Genomic DNA, 18,000 nt, shown 5'->3' with positions numbered 1-18,000 from the left:
GAACTATTTAAGTGAGAATTATGGATTTAAGATAAACATGCATGGATCATTTTTTCTGTGGGATGGAAAATTTTACCCTCATGACAATAAAATCAGATCTGAAAGCATCACTGGTGTTTTTATTTCAGTGTCATTATTTATGGAAATTCAATGCAAATATTGCAGTAATTAAATAAAAAAAAACGTTAAAAGTTCATAACTATATTTAAAACCATAAGCATTTTTTTTTTACATCTTAGCCAAAATTATTGTCACTTTAATTATTTAAATTTTTTTTATTTTTTTTAAATAATTTGTATGCAAGATGAGATATTTTCATATCAAAATTATACTTTAATTAAAAGTCAGTCATCTTAAGATATTGGATGAAAATATAAAATCCAGTAAAATCAGACATTAAAAGAAAGGAGGTCATTTTTTCAGGTGACACAACTTTTCCCTGTAACTCCGCCCCCGCCTGTGAATCCGGGTCAAAGAAGCGAACGCACTCCGCCGGAGAGCAGCACCAACACCCCCTCCTCCTCCTCCTCCTCTTCCTCCTCCTCCTCCTCTTCCTCCTCCTCCTCCTCCTCCTCCTCCTCCTCCTCCTCCTCCTCCTCCTCCTCTTCCTCCTCCTCCTCTTCCTCCTCCTCCTCCTCTTCCTCCTCCTCCTCCTCCTCCTCCTCTTCCTCCTCCTCTTCCTCCTCCTCTTCCTCCTCCTCCTCCTCTCTCCGCCCTCTCTCCTCTCCTCAAACTTTGGAGACTTTTTGCGCCTCAGCGGAGACGCGTTTGGGATCTAGCTGGTTTGGACTCTTTGTGAATTCCTTCATTAAGAAAAAGAAAACTCCATTTTTCCTGAGAGTTTGCAGAGAGACAGGATGATCCTGCAGCCGCCGCTGCAGTGAGAACATGTGAGTCTTTAAACTTTATTTCCAGCCTTTGGACCTGAAGATGCTCTGGTTCCTCCTGCTCGTCTCAGTTTGCTGTGAGTTTAGTTTTCAGGAGTTAATTGAATGTAAACTTCCAGCCGGGATGCAGATCTGCAGCTGAGGAGAAAATCTTTTCTGCGGTGGAAAATGTTTCCATGGATCCGCTGACATCTGCACAGGTTTTCAGTTTGACACGAGAATCCGCAGAGATCGAGCTAAAACTGCTGCGGAGGGGAAAAAACTAATCTGGTCACTTTTTATGCTAAAGTAATTTAATTTTTACTAAACGTTTTCGCTGCAAATTGCATACAGTTTCACCAATTTTTATATATTATTACCATTATCAGTGAAACTCAATAATGATTGACCTGTCATTTTTATTTCCTGTGGTTGAAATTCAGTTTTATTTCTGTTTCTGGGAGGGAAACAAACTTTGTGATGTTTTTTTTTTTGAAGGACTGAAACAGAAAACCAATCAGGATCAGTTCTGATTGGTCCACCCATTTCATGTCCAAACGACCTGAAAGTCTTTAAGACTCTTTTATTGATTTATTGATCTATTTTAGTCAGTTATTGTAAAGTACACAGAAATAAATCCCACCTGAAACTCGCTTCATTTTTAATTTAAGGCTTAAATTTGTTTTGTTTGTCAACAACTTGATGAAATTATGACAAAAAAATTCGTATTTTATCACAACTGAGTGTTTTATGAAGCTTTTCTCATGTTACTTATTTCAGCTTGAATTATTCAATTGTCAAATTTATGAAAAAAACTCAAGAAAAACAGAATTATTTATCTAAAGAAAAGATATTTCTGCAGATATACGCCAAACTGAACGTCTCATTTTGTCTCATTAAAATCTTTTTATGTTGTTTTTTACTGACATCAGAGAAAAAGAGAGAAAATAATGAAGATTCATCAGGATTTTAACACAGGAAAATGTTTGTAATAAACACCAGATTGTCAGGTTGAGCTCCATTCTTCTCCCATCAACCCTGACTCTCTTCCCCGCAGCATGATGCTGCCACCACCATGTTTAGCCATGTTTAGTCAAAACGCTGTTTGTTCTCTCTGAGAGGTTAAAGTAGAAACATCTGGACTCTTTCTGCTGATTAGTTTACATCTAAAGGATTTAGTTTGATTTTATTTAGAGGTAGAATAAAAGTGAAAGCCCTGATTTGTCCTTCTCGCTCTGCTCTGTTTCAGTCTTTTACACAAAGTCCCGACAGAGTGAGTTTCTGGTTGTAGCGTGACAAAATGGAAAATAGCTGTGAGGAGCATTCATGCTTCTTCAGGGCGATGTCATCAGTTGAAACAAAATATTCAACATTTCCCTTCAATACTGAAACAAAGAAACAGTTTCTGTCTTCCCATGTTTGGAAATGTAAGAATAAAGAGTCACTTCTCCGAGTTTTACTGTTTATCCCAAAACGTTTTGGGTTCTGCTGGGCTGAAAATCAGTTTCTGGAAACGAAAAACCCGAGAACCGTCTCCGGTTCTGTTGTTTATACGTGAAACTCGGGTGACACTGATCGGATTTCAACACATAAACTCTCAGAAAGTCCTGGACGTTCTGTGAAAGTTTCCTTTTTCTTTCCATGGTGGTCAGACGGCAGATGATGGCGGACGGTTTGAGACGAAGCAGAAAACATTTTAAAGTTTATTATCGGTTTCATTTGGGACGTCAGGCTTGACTCTGGATGTGAGTTTTGCTCGTTTTCTGCCTTTTTTTAATCCCGTGTTGCTGATGAACTAAAGGAAGTTAAAACTTCTCTAAAACTCAGTTTGTGCTACAAATGGAAATCAAACTGATGGTGAAACTTCAGTTCACTGAATTAAACTTTATTGAACTTTTTTTTGTTTAAGTGAGAGATGATTACATAACAAACCTTTGCACAAAGTTTTTTGAGGTGAACATGATGTTGTACATATTTGGGTCATTTTTTTAGCTGTGATGGGAACCAGCTGAATAAAAAGTTAGTTCCTCTAATCCTGAAGCTCAAATCAGAAACATTAGTTCTGCTAAACCGACACAGTATTTTAACCGCCAAGCACCACCAGTTTCATTTGGACATAATTTACATGTTCTGTAATTATCTTCAACACTGTATTTACGATTATATTTTGTTTATTTTGTTCCTTTATGTTTCTGGTTTGGAATCAAGGCAAAATTGATAAAACTGGAGCGAAATAGTCTTCAAAATAAGAGCATGAATTTAGGCTCAGCTGCAGATTTAAGTCCAGCCTGAAGTCGTTGAGCTTCTGATCAGAATATAAAACTTTACCAGATCATGGTGGACTTCAGGTTTGTGTTTCCTCACTTTTAAAACTTTTTCCTTTTATCTGGTGAGGAATGTTTGGCTCTTCTAGAAGGACTTTCTCAACTTTCTGCTGGAGATCAAGATAAATGATTTTAGTGTAAAACGTGACTGCAGGGACGTTGGGCGAGTCGAGGTTCTCCAGAAATTGGACTCCACTTTATTTAGACTTTATCAAAGAAGGTGTTGTTAAAGGAGGATCTGCTGCTGCCAGCTGTTACTCGACCTGTGAAGGCGATGCGGCCTGAAGCCTCCGTCACGCTGGACGCTGTTAACCAGGCGAGGCGCGTTAAATAACAACCTGTTGACGGGTCGGGGGGGCAGTTAGCAGGTCCAGGTGGAAACACAGCTGATCCGTTACTGGAAGATGGAGCCGGAATGTGATTTAATTAAACTGCAGGGGGAAAATCTGATCTCTCCACCTGCAGCTTCACTGTGAACCTGCTGACATTCAGAGCAGAAGAAGAAGAAGGTAAAATAAAGACGGATCCATCCGGACTGCTGGTTTACATGAAGCTTCAGAAATAAAAACAGTTTTATGGTTTTAAACCGGCTTTAGTTTAGAGTCTGAGACGATTCGCTGCTGTGCGTTTGATTGTTTTGTCTTTCAACAGGATTTGGATTTTCTTCAGTTTTGTACTTATTGCTCTGATTGCATCACCTTTTCTGTTGAGTATTTTTAGTTTTCTGTTTCCTGATGCTTGAACATGGTTTGATAAATATAACACTGGTTTGGTCACTCTGAGTCTGAAACTAATGAATGGATGAAAGACAGGTTGAAGGTTGATTGATTAGCGGATTGATAATCAGGATAATCAGGTGAGTGGATCCTCTGGTATTTATAGAGACATTACTGTCTCTTAAAATTAGGCTGAAACTGTGACTAGTATGAAGTACCGTATTTTCCGCACCGGATTATAAGGCGCACCTTCAATGAATGTCCTATTTTAAAGCTTTTTTCATTTGAAAAAAAGTTTTTAAAATAGGACATTCACGCATTATAAGGCGCATGGACTTAGCGATACAATACTCTACTATTACACATTCACATTTATAAAGAAGTGGTCCCGAGTACATTATATAGTAATCTGCCTCAGTCGTTGTTTCACTCACGCTGTTGTGATATTGTGCCCAACTGCATTCTGGGTAACACAGACCAACCGACACGTCTCTCTTCCCCCGCCCCCCCTGGCTTTAAATTATTATCAAACTTTATTAACAAACCAGCGTTCTGACAACTATCCCAGCATGCACCGCGCGCTTCTTCTTCTACGGGGGAAAATGAAGTCGGCGGCTGCTTACCGTAGCTGCTAGACCTGTTGTGGCTCAATATTGGTCCATATAAAAGGCGCACCGGGTTATAAGGCGCAGTGTCGGCTTTTGAGGGAATTGAAGGTTTTTATGTGCCTTATAGTGCGGAAAATACGGTAAGTAAATATTTCTGCTTATTTTTATTTCATTTTTATTGTATTATGTGTAATTGGATGTTTTCCAGCTTAGCATGGCCAATTAGCGACCGCTCTCATGTTTTATCAATAAATATAAACACCTCACAGAAATCTGAAATAGATTTGTTAAAGTACCAAATTGGTGAATCAATTATTTTAACAGGAGGTTCACCATGTGCTCATTTAAAGCTAAAATTAGCAGAGATTTGTCCAGCCTGCATTTATGAGGCCATTTTATGACATGACGTGTCCACCCTGTCATTTTCATGTGTTATGAATATCATTTATTTTCACAAGTTAAGCCAATCTGTTCTTCATTTACAGTACAATTATTTGAAAGTTTGACCTGCGTCTTTGTCGTTAGATTTTATTTGGAAAGTCCAGATCTTACAGATTTAATGAAGAAACAGTTTTTCATAATGTCATTAATATCCAAATAATTCTCCCATTACATAACCTCCGGCCCAAAATGTTTTCTAAAAATGTATCTTTTCTCCTCACCATTTTCACATATTCTGCTTCGATCGTGTCTTTGAACGGTTTGCATGTTTTTCTGTTTGCATGTAGTTTGAGTGGGAGTTTAACCAACAACATTCCAGTTGCATAACATCTGTGTAAGGTAGTGAATATGCAGCTCAGAGGGAATCTCTGCTGTTTGGAGTCTGAAAGCCGTGATGCTGACTGAACGGATGGATGGGCTGATAACAGATGGACTGACCGGTCAGTACTTTGCTCTGCCCGGCTCCTCGCTCCGGTTTTGCTGAGACCATTGGAAACATCTCAGGTCCAGCCGATTTGCTCCATCAGGCCGTTTTTGTTTGACACAAAGTTTCTGCTGCTCAGCAGTCAGTGAAGCCATCAGCACTTCTCTTCATTTGGTCTCAATCTGTTGTGTTTTTCTGTCAAGCAGCCAGATCTAGTTCTAATCTCCCGAAAGTCGTCTTGATCTGCCGTTTTCCAGAGTTTCTGAGTCTGGAAATGTTTCTCTGAGCTTTCACTGAGCTTCTCAATCTTTCTCCAGAGATCTTAGTTTTCAAAGTATATGCAAACAGCCTCACAAGCTCGTTTTGCTAAATATTTAAGTTAGCAGAGGGATAAATTTACACTTGGATCTTTTATTAACTTGAGGACTGTGGTCTCCCTTTTTTCCTCCCATCTTTCTGACGTCCAAACCCGGACGAACTCATCATATCTCTTGCATAAAACACTGCAGACACAGGAGAATGGACACATTCTGCCTCCAGATGGTTCTGTCACCTGGAGTTCAACATTTTTCTTGCTATATTTGATCATTTTCACAACTTGACTGTTTTGTTTAAAGCTTAAACAAAAAGGAGGGAATCGCATTAGCAACCGCCGACTCAGCATTTTCTGAGTCTCAGACTCTCAGTCTGCAGAGTCACTGACGTGATAGTGAAAATATGTGAATTGTTCTGGTAACAGAGTTTATCCTTCAACATTCATGAATGGTTTTTTTAAACATATTCATGCTGCGGTGGCCAACAGGTGCAAACGTGCAGCAAACGGTGAAACTCGCTGCAAAAAAAGATGAATGCAAATGCATGTAAAATAAAATGCTGCAATCAGAAGAAATAGAAGCAAACAGTAAAATGCTGCACAAAGCAAAAACGGCCTCCAGACCACTAGGGGGAGCCTGGAGTAGGTCATATAACCTTTGTAAAGATGTTATTGTTCTACAATATATATTTTTTAGAAGTATAATCTCTGTTTTTTTTCTTAATCCAGCTTTCTTCTGGACTTTGCTGAGGTTGTAGTCCCATTTGATTTGCCCCTAGTGGCCTGGAGGACTCCTGTTTGGTGGGTTTTGTACTTGCTGCTGTTCCAGCGTTTTCCATTTCGCGTCTCTTCCCTGTGATGACAGTGTTTTGTTGTTTGCAGCATTTATTCTTTGCATCATTCATGTGTTTGCTGCCTGTTTGCACCTCCAGCGCACTGTACAAAACACAAAGGTTTTACTTGAACTTAGTGTTTTTTTTCTCCTCTGGTTGTTGGATGAAGATTCCTGAGCTGAAATAAGTCACTGACTGTTTGACACAATGTAGGATAATCATCTTGACACAATACATTTCTCAGCCTTAAGCAGTTCAGAGTGGGGGGTTTAAAATATCAGGGGACATTCTGAAGAAAAGCAACATTCAAACTTTTATAAGTGACGGACACCAGACGCGTTCTAAACACTGAAGATGATCGGCTCTGGAAACGTTCAAATTCAGAACCGTTTAATTTCTCTGGTGTGAAACCAGGAGCCGTGGGCCCCAAAATGTCTGCCTGGAGGCGGAGGGCTTGCAGGCTGCCATCCAGCCCTGCACACACAAAAACCTCCGTCTGTGTGCAGCCTTGTTCGCTGACCTCGCTCCGCTCGTCATTTCCATACGGGAGGAGGCGGGGAGACGAGGAAACGAGACGCATGACTTGACAAAGAGGCGAGTTTTCTTTAATGTCAGCAGCTGCATGAATTTTCAGAAGTGGATGCTGGAATTAAAACTGGAGCCTGTTCGCTACGCTGTAAATATTAATGATCCTTTTGCCGTGTTCCTGAGCAACAGAGTAGCAATTTTCTCCTAGTTTCGGTCCAGAATCTGAATGTTTTCAGAGGATTTTTCTTTAAGCTGCTAAAATCTGACCTGTGAATCATCCAGACATGAAAAGCTGGGATGGAGTTTTTCAGCAAGAAAAACTTCAGATGGTTTAAACGAAGGACAAATCTATGGAAAAGCACAAAACACTCTGTATGAAGCATGGTGGACAGTCTGTGATGCTGCGGGATTCTCATTAAAGGCCTGGTTGTTCTCTGCATGGTTGAACGTTTTCAGGTAACTTTAGGCTCATTTAATCTTTGCACAAAATGAAGATCCAAAACATCGAATCAACATAGATATTTTTACCCAGATACAAAGTTGATCTTTGTTAATTTTCTCAGTACAAATGCTTAAATCAGGAAACCTGTGAGCTGAGGTGGAAAGATCTTCGATGAAGACCCAGAAGTCTGGACTTTCTAGGGTTTTTTCCCCTCTGAGTTCCGTATTTTCCGCACTATAAGGCACCGAAAAACCTTCAATTTCCTCAAAAGCCGACAGTGCGCCTTATAATCCGGTGTGCCTTATATATGGACCAATATTGAACCACAACAGGTCTAGCAGCTACAGTAAGCAGCCGCCGACTTCATTTTCCCCCGTAGAAGAAGAAGAAGCGCGCGGTGCATGCTGGGTAGTTGTCAGAACTCTGGTTTGTTAATAAAGTTTGACTGACCTATCTACCTACTGACCTGATAATCAGGTCGTCTGCAGGTCATTTAGCGCCACGTTCTCCACCAACATGCTGTGCGCAAACGGAGACGGGTGACCATCGTCCGGCCACGTCCTGACCCAGGAAGGCTCTCCTCGCCGACCCGAGTCGGACTGTTTAACATTCTTTATCTCAACAAAGTGGCTTTAGACATTCATCCGGGGAGCTTCGACTAGCATCCAGGATGCTAGTCCGGGGTGCTAGTCGGACTAGCATCTGGGGTGCTAGTCTGACTAGCACCCCGGATAGGGCCTATAATATAGGGACAGTATAGGACAGTATAGCCCCTATACTGTCCTTATACTGTATAGGGCCTATACTGTCGCTATAGGGCCTATACTGTATAGGGACCAGCCACTATACATTTAAAGCTGGGGGTCAGAGAGACAGAGACTGCGGCGGCAGCGTGGCGGTTGGTCTGTGTTACCCAGAATGCATCGTGAGTGAAACAATGACTGAGGCAGATTACTATATAAAGTACTCGAGGACCATTTCTTTATTATTACACATCCACATTTGTAGAGAACGGACCAAATCGCGTCCCGTATTACCGAACAGGAGGAAACCGTAACTGTAGCGTCTATTCTATGCGCCTTGTATATGAAAAAAGTTTTAAAATAGGCCATTCATTGAAGGTGCGCCTTATAGTGCGGAAAATATGGTAAATCTTCTCATATTCTTTGTCCAGTTAGATGGAAAAATCTACTTAACACTGAAAACATTTAAAAGCTGAATATTGAAATTGTTGCTTAAAGCCTTGAAGATGTTGTAGATTCCACTGAAATTACCTTATTTAAGGACTTTTAATCTTATTTTTAGATCTTGATGTTTAGACGGCGACGGGCTGTTTTAGTGTAGGATAAAAAACCAAGGCTAGAATCAAGAGGCCTGAGGTTTTTTTTTGTTTGTTTGTTTAGTTTTTTCAGACTTTCTGACACGTGAAACATAAAATCCATATATTTGGATGAGAAACTTTGCTGGTTTCTGAGCTTCAACACAGGAAGATTCAAACCACTGAAGCTGGAATATGAGGCAACATTAACATCTAACTCATGATGCACTGATTGGGTTTAGATCAATCATGATCTAATATTGGAACAAATTATTCATTTAGCGCTTTAGCATTTTTTCTAACTTTGAAAACGATTAGCACACTTAGCTTCCCTAATTTCATCGGATAAATGTTGTTTTGTAAACTTTAAGTTGAATAAACTTCTGTGTTGAAGTTTTGATTTCCTGTCAAGCATTCTTGAAGTAGTTATGTTTTATAATCATGCTCTTATTTTGAAGTATATTTACCTCTGACATAAAAACTGGCAGCAGAGTTTAGGCTTTTATTGCCTTAAAAGCTTCAGTGACTCAGACCCAGTTGAAGTTTTCACCTTTCCCATTAAACATTTATAATGTTCATCATGGTTTTATTTCCTTCATCTGGAAAGATTTCTCCTTTTAATTCTAACATGGACATTTAAACTTGAAAAAAATAAGAGAAATGTATTTTAAAGGTGTTTTTTTTTCCAGTTGAAGCATAAAATGTTCCACGCAGCTCGTCTCATTAGCATCTGGAACAGCCAGCGGCCTGAAACACTATGACGACCTGTGGGAGCGTTTTGATTGGCTCCCGGGGGCCATGAGGAACACGTATACGTTACATGAAGGCGTAGGTGGTTCTCTGAGATCCCTGGTCACTCGTTTATTCAGTGACCGGTGGGCAAAACAAACAACGTTTTTGTGTGTGGGAACGTCTGTGTGGAGAGGAAATGTTTTTATCTGCAGCCGGATTCATGCTGCTTATCTCTGCTGTCAGTAACTGTTTGAGCTGGTTGAGGAAAACGTCAGGTTTCAGTTGTTCTGCAAGAGAGAAAATGCTGCAACAGCAACAAGTTTAAAACGCTGCAAATTCTCTGCACGGAGCAGAAATGCTCCAGACCACCAGGGGGAGTCAGGAGCAGGTAATATTACTTGTGTAAACATGCTGCAGTTATGTAATAACTGTAAAACACTACATGTTTGAAAAAGGGATAAAGTCCATCACACTTCTTTCTTTCTTCCTCCAACTTTCTTCTGGATATCCCAAAAAATCATGACGTCCCGTCTTTACCCAGGGTTTGGTCATCTGTGATTTAGTGTTCGACTCCCCCTGGTGGTCTGGAGGACTTCCGCTCTGTGGAGAGAGTTTGAAGCGTTTTATACCTGTTTATACCTCTGTGTGTGTCTGTGTGTGTGTGTGTGTGTGTGTGTGTGTGTGTGTGTGTGTGTGTGTGTGTGTGTGTGTGTGTGTGTGTGTATGCACGTTTTTACTCTAGATTAAAATAAATTTAAAGTTCCGATAACTCCTGTTTCTATCAAGCCATTTTATTTTTCATTTCCAGCTAATTTCTCACCAGAACGTAAAATATTTCCTAACTGCAGAAATAGTTAGGAAATATAACTATTTCCTAACTATTTATATTAGTTAGGAAATAGCTAATATAGCTATTTCCTAACTAATATAGTTAAGAAATATAACTATATATTCTGATCTTGTAGCTATTATCCACAGGATCATGCATTCCTGATCTTGTGGATCAGGAATGCATGTAATATTGATATACATAATAAAGTTGAAGTTAACACAAACCGTTGTTTCAGAATAATTTGTCCATGTTTTTCTGTAACATTTAAGACGATCATCATAGTAAAACCAAACCAGACTTCAAGAAGATTTAAAAATAATAATAAAACAAGTCGATCCAGTGTCGTATCCGGGTCAGTTTTCCACTCCGTAACCCCGAAAACACATGAGAATCTAAGAAGAAAGTTATTTTTGCATGTTAAAGTGTGTTTTGAATGTAACTTTTTGTATCTGGGTCATTATTCTCTCCCGCAGCTTCTTTTTCAACTACATGCAGATGTTCAATTAGGAAAATGAAGTGATGCAACTTAGTTTTTGGAAAAGTCACAAACCTGTGAAGTGTTGAATTCTGATTTCAATTAAGCATTTTATTTGCTCCAGAACTGTCTGTACAAGCACAACACACTTTTGTAATAAATTTCTGCTGATTTTGCTTCCCTGCGTTTCACGGCGAACGTTTAGCTGAAAGACAAACGTGGCGTCAGACGGTCTGCTGCCATTAAACTGACTCACTGCTGCAGTCTGACTTTGCCACACAGCTATTCGTCCAAAAGTGCATTAAGAGACACATTTTCATATTTCTTCTCTTTCTAAAGTAATTTAAGTGAAATCAGGAAGGAAAACTCTTCCTTTCTCTGCACGATTAAAACATGAAAGCATTTAGTTTTGTTTCTGGCTCCCAAAAAGTGATGATTTCATCACAGCTTCAAAGTACTGAAACCTTTTTTCACAGCGACATTTTTGCGTTCCAGTTTTTCAAGGTGATGCTTTTTGTTCCAAACAAAACATTTTCTGATGAAACGTTGCTGCTGAAGGTCTGGACTGATGATGTTTTCTTCCTCAGGGGGTTCTTGCCTCGTCGGGGAGGTGGAAGGTGGAGGCTGCGGCACGTCGTCCTGTTTGTTTTGCTGTGGATGTTTCTGCACCGGACCGGTACGACCCGACTCGCCCTCTCACGTTCACTCTGTTGTTGTTTTTTTATCTTGTTTGTTTATAAAGTGTCAAAATTGATTGTCTTTACTCGGCCGCATTCCGGGTGGAAAATGAAAGTGGCGTTGCTCTCGTAGGTTACTGAACTGACCAGAGTCGATATTTCTAAACAGTGTTGGATATTTTCTTTTGCTGAAAACTAAATTGATTTGGAGCAAAAAAAGAGAGAAAAATCAATGTTTTCATAGATTTTACCCTCACAAACAGCGACGTCTGTGTAACAGTAACGCCAGGCTTCATTATAAATCAGAGGAAAGTTTAAACATCCAAACAAAAGCGAAGAGATTAGCTTTCCTCTTAACATAAATTCACCCTGCATGTGTGCAGAGGACAGTTGTTGCGTAAGATGAAGGGTGGGAAATCAGCCCACAACACGCAGAAACCATCGTCTTCCTCAGTAATTACCACCTTCACTCTGAGCTGCAAACGACCAAACAGCCACAGAAATTCATCAGAATTTACTCAGATGTTGTGGAATCAGCTGTGAGAGCAAATCCACTGGAAAACAAACAGTTTCTCCAAGCAGAACTGCAGAGAATGTTTCAAACAGGTTTTATTAGTATTTCAGGTCGCCAACTACAGATGGGCCAATCCTGATTCCACAGATTTATCGTATTATATTTAAAACTAAACGTGAGAATTATTGTTTCTATTTGCTGAACAGCAGAATGATGCGTAAGCTTGTTCTGGTCACACAGAGGCGCAGCAGAGGATGCATTTTAAAGAAACACCATAAACATGATGTGTCCTTGTGCGTCGTCATGGAAACGTTTAAAGAGCCGAGGACCGCCGCTGGTTTGGTTGGTTGTCTGTTCCAGGGCCTGGAGGTGCCATCTGCTCAAACAGTTCCACGTACATGGGAGCGTCCAGCTGCCGGATGGATCAGGAAGGAGATTCTTTCTGGTTTGGATGTTAAATGTGTGAATCAACCCCAGAACCAAAGCAGATGATCATTTAAAGAGGCTGCTGAAGAGAACCGAGTCCTGAGCCGACATGGGCCGACGGGAAGAGGCCGTTTCTCCACCGTCAGCATAAAAAAGCAACATTACAACCTGCAAATGCACTCAGGCTACAAAGATCTTTATTTTTAAAAGTTTTTAAACTTCAATTTACTGATTCTGAAAACAGCCCAAGCACTTAAAAAACCCAGTCAATAGTTTTTGGCAGTGAGTTAAAGCTTTTTAGTGTCTGGAAATCAGCCATTTCAAAAACCTCCCAAATGTTGAGTCACGTTGGACTTGCACTGCGTCGTTACCTAGCAACCTCAGTGAAGCCTAGGGCGTCACCTAGCAACCCGAGCTGAGCTTCAGCACGTTTGGTCAGCTGGTTCCACTGCCGTAGGCTGTACAATGGCTGCTGGAAAAGACAAATGTTTTGTTGCAGAAACACTGATTGTGTTCTTGTTGGTTGTGCAGGAGGCCACGCTTCTGCTTCTCGAAGATGTATGGTTGTATAATTGTGAGTCTGTTTGCAGCCATTTTCACATGAGTGCAAATGTTGAGTTGTGGGGCGTGGCCACCAGGAGCTTACTTCGATTTAAAGTGACAGAGCCCTAAAATTAAAATCTCATCTGAGAAGGATTTTGTGCAAAAACTGTAACGACCATGTTCAGTATGGCCAATAAAGGAAACACACTAGGTCACCTTTAAGTGATAATTTATTATTGTTTAGTATTTTGAAGTGCGGTATTAGCAGCTTCTTGTTGTTGAGTTGCTTTGCTCCAGGAGGGACTGGTGCGCTTCACAACATAAAGAGAAAAAAAGCTATTTAAGCAACATCTCCAGACATCTGCTGGGAAGTTAAAGCTTAAATGAAACCAACAGACAGAGGCTGAAGGACAACAACCCACTTCCACCAGTCCTGACAGGAGGAAGGGGCCACCTGGAAAAGCCTGTGGAAGGAAAACCTTAAGGTTTGAGCCGAGTCAAGACAGCGAAACTAAATACTGAGGAGACGGATGGAAACATCTGAATTTAAAGTTTTCTGTCATTATTCTGATATTCAGCAAACAGAAATAACTTGTTTAATCCTGAAGCATAAAAACTTTGCTGTCATTTAATTGTCTCACAGTGGAAGTAAAAATCTGGGACACATTGTTCAGTTTCACAAAGATTATTCCGAATTTGAAACAAAGTGACTTGTTCTAACTGTGGTGGGTTTTGGACCCGGCCCACTTGCATCAGCACCTTCTAATGCAAGACATTCCAGTTTAAAGGCTCTGCAAACAGCAGTTTTATTAACGTTCTTCCATATTTCGACAGATTTATGTTTCTAAAATAACATATATTTTGATAGTACACTCAGTTCTAAACTTTATGGCTTAGTTTTATGGCTTTTTAACTCTAAAAAGGATCCAAGAATAGATGATGGTTATTATACAACAAAACTTATGGTTTGAATTTATAATTAGCATCACATTATAGCAGATTTCAGCAAACTATTTTCTACATGATGGGTTTAATTTGCTCCAGAGAAGCAGTCGCCACCGCTGCACATTTTACTGTTTTATGAGTTACTATTCGTCTCATTTATGTTTTTTTTCTGCTGTGGGAAAAATGCTGCATACTTGACTTGAGGATAAATGAAATATTTGGCATTGTGAAAATGACCCATTGAGAAAAGCGGAGCCTCCCTGTGAAGCGGTTTCCTCAGAGATGCAGCCTTTCTTCTGACAGCAGCCGTTTGAATTGATCTGTGTCCTGCCATGTTTCCATCATCCTGCTTGTTTCTGCCACGCTTCATCCCACGCTGTTGTTTCCTCATATTTTCCGTCCCTCTGTGCTCCAGCATGCCGCGTTTTCCCTCACAGCTCCATTAACAAAACCCACTTTTCATGCCTCAGAGCCGCTCTCCTTCATGAAACCTGCGGGTGGATCTCTTTTCCATCTGGCTGATACTTTGATCACAGCCTAGAGCTTTTTCGTTTTGGAAGTTCTGAAGCCATGCGGGTCTCCACCGGAGCCACGCTCTCTACGCTTTCATTCATTCATCGCGGTTTTAGCCAGAAATTGATCTTTTCTCATGGTTGTGAGACGGTTTGGGTCTGGATTTGCAGACAAAGTGAGATTTAGGAGAAGAAACAAAATGTTTGAAATAGATTTGATGTGAGATGTTTGAGGGCTGCACAGTGGAGCAGTTGGTAGAGCTGTTGCCTTGCAGCAAGAAGGTTCTGGGTTCGATTCCCGGCCTGGGGTCTTTCTGCATGGAGTCTCCATGTTCTCCCTGTGCATGGTGGGTTTTCTCCAGGTACTCCGGTTTCCTCCCACAGTCCAAAAACATAACTGTCAGGTTAATTGGCCTCTCCAAATTGCCCCTAGGTGTGAGTGTGTGTGTGCATGGCTGTGTTTTCTGTGTTGCCCTCCGACAGACTGGCGACCTGTCCAGGTGACCCCGCCTCTCACCCGAAATGTTAGCTGGAGAGGCAGCAGCACCTCCTGACCCCACTGAGGGACAAAGGTGCAAGAAAATGGATGGATGGTGTTGGGAATGGAAATCCCGATCGATGAATCATAATTTGTATTGACACACGGAGCATAAAATCAGCCAAGAAAAGCATTCAGACTTTACTTATTTTATTCACTTTCAGCGCTGAAAGGAGACGCTTTAACCATTACATCCGAGAAGAGTTTCTAAAAAGTCTGTAGCGTCTGAGGAGAAAGAGGAGGGTAGCTGATTATATGGACTGAAGACACTCCCTGAAATCACACCATGTCTCTGTGGCCTGGGAAAACGTTTCTTTTTCGTGAGAAATGGACCTTGGTGTCTAACAGAATCAAACATGTAACTTTTTACTATGGGCCTTTGTCTAACAGCATGTGACTCTTTCTCGACCTTGGTAAAGCGTCTCAACAATGGATGGATGGTGAGATGTTTGAAGTTTCCTGTGAAAACCAGCTGATGGGTGTTACAGAAAAACAGACATATTTAAAGTCTCACTCCTTCTTTTGGCCTTGTAACATTAAATCTGAAAAATACAATCAAAATGAATTGATCATCTTTCTTTGTCTAATATTATTATATTGTATAGGGGTGCAACTAATGATTAATTTAGGAATTAGTTTATCTATCAATGATTCTGATCGGATGAACAACGCTGCAGATTGTTATTTAATCACGATTAGAAATACAATAAATAAGAAAATGTGTCTTGAATGCAAAATGTTTATATTTTTGAACAGTTTTGACCTAATTGCTGCTCTGAGGATGTTGATGTTTCTGAATTTGGTTTTTTAAGAGTCTTTATAATCCACTTAGTGGTTAATTGATTACTAAATGATTTGATCAGTATGATTAATTGCTAAAGCCACAGTGTTGTATTGTCTTAACCATATCTGTAGTGGTCTAACTAAAAATGAAGTTACTGTTTCTAAAGCATCAGTCATAAACTTTAGTTCTGCTAGCGCTAACCCGCTAACCCAGTATTTATCAGAAGCCTGGTAGTTAGTCAGGCTATCTGCTCAGGTAGCCGGCCTGCAGTCAGAGCTTCACGTAGCTGCAGGAATGAAAACATAGAGATTCGATGTGCGACTTTTTGATTCCTGCATCACATTTTCCCAAACATGTTGGAGGGAATGATTGTTTGTGCCAGTTTCACTCATTAGACGGGAAACTAAAAGCTACGAACCGAGGAGCCGATGAGCCAGGGAGCAGAACCGTGCTGCGCTTGATGTGTTTTCCAGAACCAGAGCTGCAGCCCCTGCTGCAGCAGCCTCGGGCCAAACCGAGCTGCTTCACGCCGCCTCGTAAAGTTCCCAGCAGAACTGAACCGTGACGCGCAGGCGCTGCTGCCGGGGCGGTCAGAACACAGGCTGACCCGCGGAAAACCTGCAGCTGCAACGACCGCTTTCTCTTTAAAGCAACAGAATCACGTCTTAAATGAGCATTTAATAAACATTCCATGAGCTTTGGTACATTATATGGGCTTAAGATGCACAAACTGGACCGAAGAGCTGCAGTTACACCTTTTATTAAACCTTTATTACTACAGCATAAACACTAAATCTTGTATTTTTGGTCTATTTTGTTGTGCAAATATCTTTGCACTTGAAATGAGACTAAACCAGTTTCTCTTCAACAGTTTATAAGAACTTGTTTTAAGTCAGTTACATGTTCCACTGGTACATTATTTCCGTTATAATAAGACATTTCTCCCATTTTATGAGGGAAAAAAATCTGCCAGTGGAACTAGTCAGTTTTTATCATCAATACTGAGGAATTATAAACTCAAAACAAGCTTCTATGCCAGTGGTTCTTAACCTTTTTTGAGGTACCGAACCCCCCAGTTGCATATGCGCATTCACCGAACCCTTCTTATTAATTATATTAGCTGTGTTACCACCCCCACACCACTAGAGGCAGTACCAACCCCGAAAAGATGCGACTAAGGAGCAGATTTAGACTATAGAATTTGGTAAAAACTCTGAGTTTTGCTGAAGTAAATAAAGACACAAGTTCAAATCGCTGCTGAGAGTGGAGCTCCTTCAATCAGGGCTCCTCCACAGCTCTGATTGGCTCAGCAATGTAACGTGATCCTCTGATTGGCTCAGCAATGTAACGTGATCCTCTGATTGGCTAAGCAATGTAACGTGATCCTCTGATTGGCTCAGCAATGTAACGTGATCCTCTGATTGGCTAAGCAATGTAACGTGATCCTCTGATTGGCTAAGCAATGTAACGTGATCCTCTGATTGGCTAAGCAATGTAACGTGATCCTCTGATTGGCTAAGCAATGTAACGTGATCCTCTGATTGGCTAAGCAATGTAACATGATCCTCTGCAGCAAGTGATGGCGAAGCGGGGCGTCATCACGACTTTACATAAGTGTCTTTACCTCCGCGGTCGGCAGAGGCTCCGCCGAACCCCTGAGACCGACTCACCGAACCCCTGGGGTTCGATCCAACCCAGGTTAAGAACCACTGATCTATACGTTGCAGGACATTTACTTGTAAAGTTGGTTTTGTCTTATTTCAGTGTATCAAGATATTTTCATTTGAAACTAGAACAAAACGTTTTTATGACATAATTTGATGTTCTCAATCATCTCCGTCACATTTCTGAGTTAAAGATTTGCTGCAGGTTGATGGGAAATGTTGCGTCCAGATCAGTGGTGCTGATTCTCCTCAGTTAGTTTTTTTTACCTCAGTTTTCTGCTTTTGTTTTGCATGACATGGATTTTCATATCTGCTCACTCTAGAATCACCATTTATGTTGTTTTCTGCTCCTCATAATCAGATTCAGGATCATTTGAGTTGGAAACACTCCGCATGTCCTCCAGCAGACATTTTGTCTTCTGATGATTCGCTGATCAGACATTTTCAGATCTCGGTTTAAGAAATGAAACTTAAAGTTTCTATTGGTGATGAGGTTTTGCTGTTGAAGTCCAAACGGTTCCGTTTGTCTGGGATTGAAACCTTTA

The 18,000-nt window shown here is 40.7% G+C and overlaps 1 protein-coding gene across 11 annotated transcripts in view; it reads left to right on the top strand.

Annotated features, from left to right (window-relative positions):
• The first annotated feature begins 713 nt into the window (after window positions 1-713).
• Window positions 714-18,000, top strand: part of adgrg6 (adhesion G protein-coupled receptor G6) — a 72,957-nt gene continuing 55,670 nt past the window's right edge. For 3 of the 11 annotated variants that reach the window (XM_081602167.1, XM_081602165.1, XM_081602166.1), the window contains exons 1-2: window positions 719-890; window positions 11,440-11,528. In XM_081602167.1, coding sequence (XP_081458293.1) covers window positions 889-890; window positions 11,440-11,528 — 91 coding nt within the window. In that variant the 5' untranslated portion in view covers window positions 719-888. Of the gene's footprint in view, window positions 891-11,439; window positions 11,529-18,000 lie in introns of all 11 variants that reach the window. The other 8 variants (XM_081602160.1, XM_081602159.1, XM_081602163.1 and 5 more) reach the window with 5 other exon arrangements.

Source organism: Poecilia reticulata, chromosome 21 (assembly GCF_904066995.2).
Source record: "Poecilia reticulata chromosome 21, P_reticulata-male-v2, whole genome shotgun sequence".
Taxonomy (NCBI): Eukaryota; Metazoa; Chordata; class Actinopteri; order Cyprinodontiformes; family Poeciliidae; genus Poecilia; species Poecilia reticulata.
The sequence above is the reverse complement of the archived record's forward strand: the minus strand, read 5'-3'. Positions and strand labels throughout refer to the sequence as shown.